The sequence below is a fragment of the Haplochromis burtoni genome, unplaced genomic scaffold, assembly GCF_018398535.1.
Source record: "Haplochromis burtoni strain Fernald_Lab_line unplaced genomic scaffold, NCSU_Asbu1 Contig_19, whole genome shotgun sequence".
NCBI lineage: Eukaryota > Metazoa > Chordata > Actinopteri > Cichliformes > Cichlidae > Haplochromis > Haplochromis burtoni.
In genome coordinates this window covers 1,498,574-1,513,297 of record NW_024582380.1, presented here as the reverse complement: position 1 = coordinate 1,513,297, position 14,724 = coordinate 1,498,574, and the positions used below count along the sequence as shown (strand labels likewise).

The window sequence follows — 14,724 nt, the reverse complement described above, 5'->3', positions numbered from 1 at the left end:
CTCTCAGCAGCAGTTAGCAGTTGTCGCTGTGCTAATTATCTCCCTCAGTTGTTGCACTTTTTAATTTTCACAATTGTTGTTCTTAAGCGGGCGGTGCATATGGTGTTTTGGAAATCCAAAATAGCTGCTTAGTTCCTTGGCTTGGAGTCACATCATTATTTCAGTGCAACTTCCTGACAATTTGGGCCCCGAGTGCCGATTGTTAGGATGCTGGCATTTTGCCTCGGCTGTCAGCAGATCCCATTGTCCTGTGTCAAGAAACCACTAACAAAAAAAAAACCAAAACAAAAAAACTGTTCGCTTACTTCCAATAATTTGTGTTTTTCTGAGATTTGAGTGATATTGCATGGCCTTTGGATAGTGCAGTGCTGTGCGAGACAGCGGGGGAGTTCTTTTTGTTATCCAGCTCTGCATTATTTATGAATTTTCATTCCAGGAATGCAGTAGCCCCTGGCACTGTAATGCTCCCCTCTCCCATGGAATCGCTCACACTCTTCCCTTCTGACCCACAAGTTTGTCCACAAAACTCATTTTCCTTAATAAAATTGGGGTCATGAATTAGCGAGAGGACAATGTGAAATGCATCAGAGGTTGTTTATTATATAGAGTACAACACTCAGTGCTGCAGCCAGGCAAAATGTGGCCCGGTGGGAGTTTTTATCCCTCTCTCTCCTCTTCTTCCTCTCGCTCTCTCTCTGCATGTCCATCATATAGTAGGAATGTAATTGCTGGAAAAGCATAAAATGTGTTTGTGTTCGCCACCCGGCTGATAATTTCAAAGTAAAAGCGCTCACGCCAGCCAGCTAATCAGAGTGCTAGACCCCTAGACTTGCAGACACAAAAACACATATACACACACACACACACACACACATACGCAGCGTAGACACTTAGAGATGTAACCACTGTACAACTTCAAATATTTACCTTCTTGCTGCAATGCTGCTCCATCCTCAAGAGGAATTGTTTAACAAATCCTGCAGTGCTAATTAGCGTTTCCTCTATTCATTCGCCTGTGGTTGGCCTCTGCAGCAAGGAAATTGCCAGCCTGTGATTTTTTTTTCTTTTTTTTGAAAAAAGGAAATACAAAAGCAATATAGTGCTACCAAATTACCCTATAAAAACCTCACATAGTGAGCCCATCATTTAGACTTGACAATTCAGGCACTTGGAATAAGAAAGCAGGGTTGGTACCAAAGTGATTACTGTTAAAAAAGCAGTAAATATGAAAATGGTTCAGTTGATGGCTTTGCAGACTCATTAACAGCTAATTATAAAAACAAGATTAATCAAAACAGTTGAACTCTTAGATATTTGGTCGCCATTTATTGATAAATATCACAAAATGTTACTTCAGTAAGTATCATGTATTGTATTTTTCTAGTAACTGACCATTATTAAGAATTCAATAGTTACATATTAAGCTTTGAAGATTTTTTTTACTAGTGAGTGTGTGTGTGTCTAAACCAAAACCTGGACCGACAGCAACAGAGAAACAGATAGAAATAGTAACCAAAATCACCTTCCTTGCCAATGCTACACACACATGCACACACATACACACACACACACACCTACAGACGCATAGATACAGTATATGCCGGAGGCACTCTTCTTTAAAGTACTCTGCTAAGTCTCAACTGGCATCTCCAGCCCTCTGTTCTCTCTTGTCGTATTCCATTGGGCTATGGGCAACAGTCAGGAACTATGTACAGTTCAATAACTACTCAGGTGTTATGTGAGATTTGTATGACAAAAATGCAATCACAGCCTCCCTTCACACTCCTCCACTTTCATCCTGGTCCCCCTCCTTTCAGATTTCTAGTCTGCACACAGAAGGATCAGAACCACGAGAGGCTGGCTGGTCAAGCCCACTCTACCTCTCTTTAAAATATGAGATTAATTTGTCAAGAGGTGTGTGTGTGTGTGTGTGTGTGTGAAGACCAGCGCTGATGGCGCACACCTAGACAGAAATTTGAGATAGAGAAGCTGTCAGAATATTTTTAATTTCAAACCTTAGCACGTGCGCGTTAAGGTTTGAGGACCTAATTTTGCGTATTTATGTTGAATTATATTACACACAGGGATACAGCAGACAATCTTTTTCATCGCTTATTAATACATTTTCTTGCTTTTTAAAAAAAATAAATAAATATGGTTCTTAGAATTTGTAGTGATGCCTTTAAATGTCAGCCCAAGAGCCCCAAGCGCAAACATACAAAAACAACAAGTTAATGTTAGAAGGAGCCATAACCTCGCAATATGGAATATTTTTGCTTGAGTAATTACTTTTAACCCTAGCAGATTTATTTCAGTCAATCGCTGAGCTATTTCGGTGTAATTCTTTCTTTCATGACAGTATTTTATTTTCTGATATTGCTGTACTGGAACTATCATAAAAAATGACAATGCAGTATCTAATGACACACATAGAAAGCACTTCTACATGGACACGCATCCCACTGTAAAATCTTTTATTAATCCAGTCAGCAGACAACTTTAGCAGAAGAAAAATCAATTTTTGTTTCTTTCCCAATTTATTACCACATAAATTGTCCTTCACCTCCAGGTCCGCATCTTGGAATTAGTGTCAAAATAATTAAGTTTAAACCAATTATATCATATCCTGCATTTGTTCACACAGAGGACAAAGGGGCAGCTGGCACTGGCTAGCTTATCGCCTGCAGACACGGGAGCCATCAGGAGAGGGTACCGGCTGAAATTGGATGCGTCAGATATGCCGAAAAACTGCGCACGATCCACCTTGAGGGTGAAGCAAACAGCCATGGTTTAGCCAAGTTACTAACTGGAGACTAAGTCGCCTTCACGTCTGCTCCATATTAGCGCACAATGAAGCTCAACAGCACGTCACACACCTACAGTTGCACCTCAAGACCGTGATTAATAACTCAATATGAATGAGTTGCATCAGTAGCTTTGTTGCATGCCCATGAAATGATTTATTTAGCACTATAAAACACAGTGATATTACACTGTAGATCTCTCCGCTAAACGAGTTCATCTATTTCCTGCTGACTGGTAAATAGCCTCATGTGTATCATCAGTAATATTCATAGCTCTACTTTCTAGATGATCATGAATTATTAACTCATAGAAAAGATGAATAGCGCCAAAATGGTGCTTGATGCATCTCTGCTGGAAGCCACATTTTGCACAATGCAATGTACAGTAGGGTACAGTACGGTTGGGTTGGGTGTGTTTTTCACTGCCTTGCGAGGAGGTGAATTGTTTTCATTGTTCAGGTTTAATTTCAGGGAGGAGACTTGATCCACCGTGAACTCAGGGATGTATTTCAAGCGCGTGCATCATCGCACCAAATTGACTTCTGTCTGTAGAGACACATATTCTTCGCTGATTGCAAGCCAGGATGTCAAGCCAAACTGCACAAAGCAAAGTGATGTGAAAAAAAGGAAGACCAAAAAAAACAAGGCAATATGTACTCCAAGAAAACCAGAGAACGGCAGAGCTGCACAGCCATTTTTCATGCGAACCAGACTTTGTACATTGTGTTTCCGGACGTAACAATCCCGAAATCTGAAATTTTACCAGATGCTCTCGCGTGTCATCCCCACCTTGGTCTCAAAAAGGAATTGTCTGGGGGGAACAAATCCTTATTTTGTTCTCGTTAATGTGCTCGGATGACACAGTGATTCATTTGACAGGAACCAAAATGAGAAATGCAAATTGGTGAGGAATGTGCCCACTGCAGATTTTGCCAAACAAATTTTGAGGAAGGAGAAAGAAAAAGGACTGCAGTGGAAAATAAGATGCAGGATAAATGAAAAAGCAAGGCGGAGGTTTGAGATATCGAAGGAAAAAGTGCTTCAAATGTCTCTCTGCCACTTCCTAACTGTAAATACATTTTACAGTATGTGTGCTATTGATTTCAAATTTATGTGATTTGTTTATCTGGAAATCTGCAACTCTTCTCTTTCGCTGTTACATCTCACCATGGCCTGTCTGTGCGTCTCACATATATATTATAGCCTTTAGGGCTGAATACACATTTCTAACAATCCTGCATTCATTCTTGGTGAAAGCTCGAAATTTTTATGTCTGTCTCAGAGCATGGTTAAACAGACTGTCTGCCATAACCTTGAGGCGGATTTATATGTTTATATAAATTGAACAGACGTATAGGTGGGATGTATTCAGCCCATCGCTTCTGTCTCGTCAGCTCACAAAAGAGCATTGCGAGAACGTCGGCTTGTTCCCGACTGAGTCCCGTGGTCTTTGAATAGCTGCTCCTCTCTTTGTTGAGAAGTATTTTCCTGTGTGAGGCTGCTGAATGCCATCCGTGGCCTCAGTCTCTGAGCCGCCAGGAGAATCAGAGTGAAAGTGAGGGCTGAGAAGAGATCTGAGGAGCAGCAGGAGCCCTCTGGACTTTTGCATTGGGAGTGCCCCAAAAAAAAAGAAAGAAAGAAAGAAAAAGATCTCCTCTTACACGCTCCTTGGTTTTCAGAGGCTGAGAAGCATCAAATTGTAACAGCGCAGACGGAAGATTAGCCCACTTAGCATTCAGAAATCAATCTGCTGGGCTGCTCAACAGCTACTAGTACATCGTTTCAGCTGCTCCTCTGGAGGACTAATGCTCTTTACTCACTCATTTCTCCGTAATCAACAACTTCATGAGTGAGGACGCACAGGAAATACTGTCTAAATCGCAAGTCACCAAATCCAATTTCAGGAATCAATGGCATTGATTTATCAATTAATTTTGCATCCCTAATGCTGCCACTTTGCTTGGCTTTGGGTGTTGGGAGGGTTTTAGCGGTCAAATGCATTATTGAAAGAGGCTTTTTTTCCAAGCAGTGGCTGATGCAGAGAGCTTAGGAGGTTGTCACTCATGATGTAAAGCTTTATTTGCAAAGCGAGTTAGTGCGAACAGCCTTTTAGTCCGCCAAGGAGGACAGTGACATGTATTTATCTTGCGAGAGAGGAGGAATATCAAATGTGTTGAATAAGGCTTTGCCTTGTCAGGAATATTGATTAAGTGGTTTTGGGTGGTGTCTCTTGCTCCGTGTGTGTGCGTATTTGTGGTCAAATCCCCGTGTGCCCCTTCAAGTGGATGTGAATACAGTACATGTGTGCTGTTGCATACTTGCATCATATTTTGTGTTTTCTTGTTTGCTCTCCGGCCTTCTAGGGAATCAGCAGAGGGCTTTAGATCAGAGACGGGCAGGAGCGGAGCGTGAATAGAAAGAAGCAGTGGGGGAGACAAAAAAGACTATGGGCTACCTTAGTCGAGATCTGAAAGGAAGAAAAAAGTCATAACTGTAGTCAAGATATAAAAGAAAGCTTTGAAAAGTTAAAGCTTAGCTACTCCCTTGCTCTAGGCCACATTCAGAGAGCATGAATAGTGTAGGACCTTATGGATTTCTCCACACTGCTCAGGCATGAAGCGCTGATATGGGATTTGAGCCATGTCCACTATAAATAGTCAAATGGCCCAGGTTGGTCCTGACAGCTCCTGACAGCTCCTGACAAGGGCCGATCTGCTCCGTGAGCGGACGCACGCAGACTTTATTTCCTGCTTCTTGGTCATGCTCTCATTCTAACACGGGTGGGAATACAACAAGGATTTGCAGGGCTACACGTGTCACCTATACGACTTGCTTTGCACATGCAGCAGATGCATTAACCTTGGGTTATACGGTGTGCGGAATAATGAGGGCGTACGGTGAACCGGAGGCTGAATGGTGAAAGACACTGCGATGACAACACAGGAACAGCAAGCGGGGTTCGCACAATGCTGCCTTTGCTGAGAAGGCCAGTGAAGACTGTTGAGCCTCTGTGGCATGTGGGTGTTCAAGTGTGCTGTTTGTCAGCTAGCGTGAAATGCTATAAGAACTTGTAGGCACAAGGGCACTGAGTGTGTGTGTGTGTGTGTGTCCGTCTGTGGATGATTGTCAGTGTGTGTTTCATCTTCAAACCCAGGAGCTAATAAAGTCTGTATGCTGAGGTTTATGTGTCCGAGCATGCGTATGTATATATATATTTATATATATTTATATGTGTGTGTGTGTGTGCTTGTGTGCTACAGTATGTGTTCTGCTGGTAAATTCGGCAGCAAGAGATTTCAGGCTTGGTCAGCTATGAAAGCACAACTACGTGACAAGAGTGCTGCTGCCGCCCACAGATAGCTAGCCCTTATCCACTAATTAAAACCCTCTATCACTCCATGTCTCACTTGGCAATCTCTCTATCCTTCAATGCTCCCCATTTTCATAGTGAAATCTCTCCATCTCTTATTATCTATCCATCACTCCCCTTATCCTTGTTCGCCGTTCATCCCTCCCTCCCTCCTCTCAGCAGGAGCCGAGGGCTCCCAGTGGGTGGTGCACTCTTTTGTTGTGTTGTGGGTGGTTTAGGTATAACAGGGTCCTGTGGGTCCTTCAGGGCCGCTCGTCATCGTCGTCCCTGTCATATGCCTGAAGAACCGTGGTGGTGCTAACAAATGGAGAAGATAGCTTTTTAAGCCCTATCCCCCCCACACGCACACACACACATCCTCCTCCCATCTCTCCATGCAAACAGCCACAAACACACACAGGAGGCGCACACACACACACAGACACATACACCCTCGCTTTAGGAGAAGCGCTCTCTCTCTCTGACAGCTCACTGTTTACTCCCGTAGGACCTGTAGCCTGGATCTGCATTTGCAGCTACAGACTGTGCCTCAATTGCTTCTGATGATTAAGCCATTGTAATGGTAGACAAAATGAAAACCTGCAAACAGCGACAGGATTGTCATAACTTCACTTTGGAGCATCTGGGGCGATAAGTCTATGCTGTGGCATGAATATATTTTCTCAAGGTTCCTCATCGTCATTCCTGCGACTCGCCGGGCCTGTTTAGCGAGCAGAATTAGCTTGTCTCTGTGCAAACAAGCTTCAAGGAAACGTATAAAGGCGAGAGCTAACAAAGAAACTAGCTTCCTACTCACATGGGGTCTCCGGCCTGTTATGAAAATAAGAGCCTTCTCTGCATGTAATCCTGGAACGATACTGTATCAATAATCTGAGGACTAATATGGTTGGATGCCACTCTGCTCTCCCCGTCCTCCTTGTTTATTTACCAGTTTGAAACTCAATTTCACTGCCTCTGCCTGGCCCCAATCCTCTCTCTGCCTCATTCTCTTTTTCCATTTTGCATGCTCTCTCTTCTTTTTGCTTCATGACTTCAGCACATTCATTTGAGATTGGGAAGCGAAAATCGGTTTTGACTTGTCCTCATGGTCCTTGCCTTTTCACATGACAATCTCGACCGTGCTGTTTGTGTTATCGTCGCTGCTGTTGGACATCTGAGGGACCCCGCCCCTCCAGAGGAGACTCGGAGCGTAAATCCTTTTTAAAAGCAAGTTGTGTATGTGAGCCTCGATCACTTCTCTAAGCAGATTTTGTCCATGGCTGCACTGTTTGAATAAATAGATAGATAGGACGGAGGATCAAGTGGGTGAAGGGTCCCATTAGATATTATTGCATTTGTGTAGCCATGGATTATCACTCCCGTGTCACTGTGTGTGTGTGTGTGTGTGTGTAAGAGGGATTGATAAGAAATGGAAAAAATGGCTAGTGGCAGTGGATAAGCACTGGAAGGGGATAACAAAGCAACATGATGCTTGTGTTGTACTCAGTGTTGTCACTTTGTATTAGTTTGGTAAATAAGGAGGATGTAGTCCCCACATACTGAATCAACACTGATGCTACCTATGAATTCTCTTATTTGTACCATGCTGCTCAAATAAAAATGATAGGTGCACTTTGAAAATGTCAAATTTCAATGGGAAAAAGTCGTGCTGGATATCTATACTGATATGGATGAGTAATGGGTTAGGAATGAAAGGATGACACGTTGTTTGATGGAAATGAAAATTATCCACCTACAGAGGGCTGAATTCAGAGAAACCCCCAAAATCAAAGTGAAAGGCTAGTCCATTTTCTTGAAATTTCATTGTAACAACTCAAAATGGTCCTCGGCAGTTTGTATGGCTCTCACATGCATCCTTGATAATGTGAGAACTCCTAATGAAATGATGGATATTGTCCTGGGGGATCTCCTCCCAGATCTGGACCAGAGCCTCACTGAGCTTCTGGACAGTTTGAAGTGCAACCTGGCAGCATCCGTGGACCAAAACAAAATTTCCCAGAAGGATTCTACTGGATTTGCTCAGGCGAGCATGGGGGCTAGATCATTTTGATCATTTCCTTCATCCTTCAGGAATTGCCTCCAGACTCTCACCACATGAGGCAGAGCACTGTCATCCACCAGGGCGAACCCAGGACCCATTGGACTGACGTAGGGTGTGATAATGAGTCCAAGGATTTCATCATGATACTTAATGGCACTCATGATGTCATTGGAGGTCTGCGTGTCCCACCATGGATATGCCTCTCCAGACCTTCACCGACCACCAAACCAGTTATCCCGAACGATGTTACAGGCAGTATAAAATTCTCCAAGGCTTCTCCAGACCCTTTCATATCTGTCACATGTCCTCAGGGTGAACCTGTTCTCATCTGTGGTGCCAGTGGTGGACCTGCCAATTTTGGTATTCTATGGCTAATGCCAATCAGGCTCCACAGCACTAGAGAGTGAGCACAGGGCCCACAAGAGGACGAGTTCCTCAAGCCACTCTCATGAAGTCTGTGTCAGATTGCCTGGTCAGAGACATTCACACCAGTGATCTGCTGGAGGTCATTTTGTAGTCGGCAGCGCTCATCCTACTCCTCGTTGCACAAAGGAGCAGATACTGTACCAGTCCTGCTGATGGGTAAAGGACCCTCTACGGCCCAGTCCAGCTCTCCTATAGTAACTGTCTGTTTCCTGGAATCTCCTCCAGACTCATGAGACTGTGCCACCCTGGAGGAATTGGACTATCTTTGCAACCTTTATAGGGTCCAGATATCACCTCATGTTACCAGTAGTGACACTGACACTAACACTATCAAAACTAGTGAAAAAACCGAAAAGATTAGGATAAAAAAAATGTCAGTGGCCTCCACCTGTAAAACCATTCCTGTTTAGCTGGTTGTTTCCTTGTCGCTCCTTTAGTGCACCTGTTGTTAAATTCATTGACACCAAAGCAGCTGAAACTGATTAACAACCCTCTCTGCTACTTAACTGATCAATGTCCCAGAAGTTTAATCAACTTGATGCTCTACTCTGATTAAAAGGTTTCTTTACATTTTTAAGCAGTAAATTTTGCTGTACAATCAAGTAGACTGTATAAAACAGGGGTCGGCAACCTGCGGCTCCACGTGGTTTGGGGAAATTAATTATTTTTTTAAGTAATTAGCTGAAGTGTATTTTATTTATGTTAGTTCTTTTTTAACTTGTAGTTCTGAATTGGAAGATTATTGTGATATTGGAATATAAAAATAAAATTATATTCTATAATTTTCTTGATCAAAATAAGCGTCACACTTGCGGAAGCCGGTGTACCCGCCGAAACGCCGTGCATTTATCGAGACTTTCAACCCCAGGTAAGACAATTCTGGATCTTCGGATCCACATTATGTCAGCAGCTCCACCGTGAACTATGTTAAAAACAAACACCGCTCACGCCTCACAGACGACAGCTTACAGTCCTGCGTAAAGATGAAAGTGACTTCGTACAGCCCCGATTTGCAGACGCTGTGCGCAGAGGTTCAGGAGCAGAAGTCCCATGTAAACATACCACGGCAGGCCCGACGATGTTTGCATGAACACGCTTTTCAGCATCTCTCTATTGACCACTTTTCACACACGGTTGCTGTACGCATACAGCCGATGTTAAAGCGCACAGCCCGACACATACCAACACAACAGCATAGAGAGCACAGACGTTAAGGCGGCGAGGTGCGATTGCGGGTGCCGCTCAGGTGCGTCCGCCTCCCCTGCAGCTGCGCTGCAGACCACGCCCCGCCACACACATTAACTAGGTAAAATACATATTTAGGCAGAATATTGCAAATATCTATTTTTCATTTTTCAGCAGCATAGTGCGTTTTTTTTCCCCAATTATTTTTTTAAAAGTCAGGTCAATGCTCCAAAAGCCCAAAGGCGATATAAGGCTGGCGGCTCTCAACAGTTTTTGTTTGCTTCTTGGATCATTTTAGTTCAGCTGGGTGTCTTTCCTTTTGTTATATTTCTTTAAGAGTTCAAAATGTGTTAATTACATAAATAAAATGTAATTTTCTCTGTAGCACTTCATGGATTTAAGCAACACACCTTAGTTGTTCACACAAAGCATAAAGGTAAAAAAACAAACAATATATGCAGTGTTATCTTCATTTTATATGTCAAAAAGTATTTGCGGCTCCCAGTGTTTTCTTTTGCGTGGAAATCGCGTCCAAATGACTCTTTGGGTGTTAAAGGTTGCTGACCCCTGGTATAAAAGATGGTAGTAGTCAACAACATACCTAACGTGAAGTCTCCAACATAGCTGGTGCAATCTTGATTGACCATAATTATACAAATTATACCATCAGTGCTAAGTAAAACACAAATAAAATACTTGTACCTATCAAAACTGGAACACAAAGTTTATGGATGAGCTGTACCACACGAAGCATCCAGATGTCTGTCAAAGAGGCCACGCCCCTAACTTTAAAACCTAATAAAAAAAGAAAAGAAAACATAATCCTTGATAGCTGCAGAGATACAAAAAAAATTATCGATGGGAACAAAAAAATAAGATTTTTGTTCCAGACTGCAATCCCAATAATTTCCTCTTTAAGGTTCAGTATTTTTAACATTGAAGACTACGGAGATTGACTCACTTTTGGAGCCTGCTTCAAGTGAACTGTGAATTTTGGCATCTCTACTTTGGCTTCCTTTTTCAGCCTCCAGGGTTGCTGTTTGTGAAATAAAGACAGTGATTGTGGTTGCTTTTGACACACTGAAAAAGCTCAGTGTTCATTTCAAACAGATAGTGATAATGTACCTCCAGGGTCAAGGCCTATAATCTCCTTACCGATGAAAACATTAACAACCATGAGGAATGCAAAAATGAGATATTTCTGGCTGCCAGAACAGCTAAAACTAAATTCAAAGTTATACTAAATACATAGCTCCTCCTCCTAAGCTGCAGGCTGCTTGATCACCTTAGCAACAGCCCATATGTTTCCCATATTGTTTGTGTCTATCTAACAAGTGAGAATAGATTTTCTATTTCTATTTTATCACTGCTTTCCATTCATAGCAGAAACACGTTTATTATGCTATTCACCGAATAATAAGAGATTCAGTGCATAAAAATATTCACCCATAATCGATTTGTGACACATATCTTATAGCTAATACATTTTTTTACAGTCTACCAGTCAGTCTGTCTTTGCATTTGCAATCAGACTATGATCATTTTTAGTAACTGGCAGTATGGTGATACAATGAAGCACTTAGCTTAACAAATGCACCGTGTAGTCCCGTGTTCTACAAGTGTATAAATAAATGATGAGAGATGATACAAACCTTGTAAGGATGGTCTGAAAGAATCCTATATTAAAAATTTACTCTAGCACAGAGCTAATTATAACAACATCTTTGGACCTTTTCAGAGCAATTGTGCTTTTTCTCTTGGAAGAGTTGCCAGTAGCTGAGCCAATGTGCCCACTCTGCCCCAAGGTGGTTATTCCTCAGCTGTGAATCTCGCCTGGTGTTGAGCTCAGGTGGCACATGCTGACTTGTCCTAGAGAACGCCCCTGTGTCTTGTTTGAAGCAAGCTTGGCTCTAGGAAACAATCTCCAGGTTTCAACATCAAAACCGAGAATCAACCCCCCTAATGGGCACCCTACTGTGGGCTAGAATTAGCAGGAATAACCCCCGCCAGCAGGCTTACTTCTCTAAACGCAGGAGCCTCGAAGGACGAGGTGGAGGGCGGAGAGCGTGCGAGGCAGGGGAAGAGCGGGGAGGAGGGAAAGCAGAGGTGGACCGGTACAAGAAAGAGGGAATTATACATGTCACATACAAGCGCAACTACATTTATTAAGAGCAATGTTCACTACACCATCTGTGCGAGTTCAAACGCGCGGCGGAGGAACAAGATGATGCCCCTTTGTGCCGCGTTGCAGTCTTTCATTTTTCTGTGTAAATGTAAGACAGACATAAAACGGGACAGAGAGCTTCTGTAGAGACAGACAGCAGTCAGTGCCTGAAGCAAGCTCAGAGCTCACAGGGTAATGTATACTCGCTCCTCACCGTACCAGAGAGAAGGTGACACCAGTCAATCCCGTTCTGACAGGGCAGCTGAGATAATAGCGGGCTTTGATTCCTTGCAATAACTTCTGCCAATCAAAATGAAAGGCATCGTGATTGCAGAGAGAACCACAAGCATGCGTGCGTGCGAGTGAGTCCGGAGAAGCTTACTGTACGCTACTGTACGGACTGAGAAGTGAGATAATTGCACAGAAAATGCTCTTGTGCACTTTAAAAGGCCCTGTTGTGCTTAAAGGGGGAAAGATGGATGCAAGCAAAGGCTAGTGGTGAGCTTTTAGGGTGGGGGTGTGTGCAAGATGAATGCGCGAGTGACTTGGCCCATTTTTTGACTGTTTGCTGTCAGAGGTCAGTGGGTGGTCTGCATGTGTGTGTGTGTGCATGCATGGAGGGGATGAGGAGGGTGAGTGCAAGGCCAGGCTAGGGAGGCTTTCAGGTGGAATAAAAGCGTTACTGCAGTGGTAGAAAGGTCAGCTGTAAACTTGTATCAGGCGGGTGGTGATCACCCTATGCCGCAGATCTCTGAGGTATTGAGCAGGCACGCTCTAATGGCTTTGATATATGGACTACAGGACTCCCTGAAGAGGTCAATACCATAGCACTTTGTCTCTATGAGCAATGACCCTCTCAAGCTCCATTTAGAAGCTTTATAACTGCAGGAAATAGGCTGGAAAGGCCTCGAGCAGGGCACGATGAAAGAGAACTAATATGAATGAAGTATTTTCTAATCACGTCTTCTGTGCTCTAATCGTCGTCCCAATCAATCATTAGTTTGGCGGTATAAGTATATAGCGATGGACGTTATCGGAAGCAGATTTTGATGTGGTTGAAAGAAGAACAAGAGAATCGGAGCTGAATAGAGCCAAAAGAGCTGATTTATCATTACTCCATTCGGGAGGGCAATGACACTGTAAAGACTGGCTTCTAATAGCATTTCATCATTACTTCAGAATCTGGTGAGTCACAGCGTTTAATGAGAGTGAGAGACACGGCTCTCAGCGACAAATTTGTAGATTTATTCGTAGCTTGTCAATGCTCGTCTGTAAAAGAGAGATAAAGCTTAAAGTAGCGAGAGGAAAAATAGAAACCGCAACTGACAGAACACTAAGCTTTGCTTTATTTGGGCCAATTTTTTTTCAAACACGTGCGGACATAATGGCTACCATCGCGGTCCCTTCTGAGCGTATTGATTTGGAGCAACCTTTGGTGTGAAATATGAAAGAAGCCAAATGCTGTTTATGAATGTCTGCTGTAATTGGAATGAGCAGATGTTGCAATACTGTTCCACTGTGTTCAATAATAGACTTTTGCGCTATTTTTCTCCTCTGCCCCTGTCCGTTTTATCCCCTGTTTCCTTTCATTTTCCACCGCTGGCCCATTCTTCTTTCTCCCTGCTGCCCTTTTCCCTTCCTCGCTGTTTCTACCCCATTGCCCTGCGTCTCACCCGCCTCGTTTTCTTCCAGACTCTGTGCTCTGTGCTGTGGCTGTGCTGAGTGACTAAAGTGGAGCCCTGCGAGCCATGGAGGAGATGGACAGCAAACCCTACCAGCCGTTGTCTAAGGGGCGCCATGAAATGGAGATGTCCTACACCAGCTCATCCGATGAGAGTGAGGATGGGCGCACCCATCACCGCTCCTACACATCACGCGAGACCCTGCCTGACTACACACACGAGCTTCGCCTCACCCTCGGTTCACATCGGGAAAGGCAGAGCAACTACAGCCAACCCCAACAAGGTACAAGGTCACGCTTATCATGCTATCAGGGCATGCTTAGGCTGGATATAGTTACCTTGAAATATACGTCCGCGGTTGCAAAGATACTGTATGTGTACTCAAATGGATACTGGCACCAAAAGATAGGCAGACACACACACACACACACAGAGGTCTTTAAAAAGACCTCTGTGAATTACCTATTACAGTCCACAATGAGCCAGAAGGACAGTCGGAGGCAGCCAATTACCTCTTCTCCACGGAGGTGATATTTCTCTCCCACAGCTAAACTAGGTCAACCCCAAACCTCTCTGGCCTCACCTGGGGTGGAACACCACCCTTCATTACACACACACACACAGATACTGACACGGGCAGACAGAGGCACGCATACATGCACACACGCTTGCATATACGCGCATGCACACAACCCGACACGTACACACACCCCGACACGTACACACCGAAAAATGTCTTCCCTGTTGGTGACAGGAGGAGAAATGGGCCAGCATGCGCTGTGATGGATGGCCTTTATGCAGGTCATGTGTGGTGTTAAAAGAGAAGCAGCGCCTCATCGGGAGCACGCCACTGTGCAGGGTTCATGGTGATCAATAGATACTCTTTCCACTATCTCAACCTTGTGCTCCTCTGCAAGACCTACCCACCATGCTAACAAGCGACATTAGCCATTCATAACGGTTACAACTCCTGACAAGCGGCTCGCTCCAGGGATTTCATGGTTTGAATGCCACCTGCTATGGATTTTGTCGTCCTGTTTGCCCATACGGCA

The 14,724-nt window shown here is 43.8% G+C and overlaps 1 protein-coding gene across 1 annotated transcript in view; it reads left to right on the top strand.

The window, feature by feature from the left end:
* Positions 1–14,724, top strand: part of tenm1 (teneurin transmembrane protein 1) — a 202,998-nt gene that overhangs the window by 2,520 nt on the left and 185,754 nt on the right. Inside the window, exon 2 of the mRNA XM_005916517.3 lies at positions 13,683–13,955. Within this exon, the coding sequence (XP_005916579.1) occupies positions 13,739–13,955 (217 nt within the window). The 5' untranslated portion in view covers positions 13,683–13,738. The remainder of the gene's footprint in view (positions 1–13,682; positions 13,956–14,724) is intronic.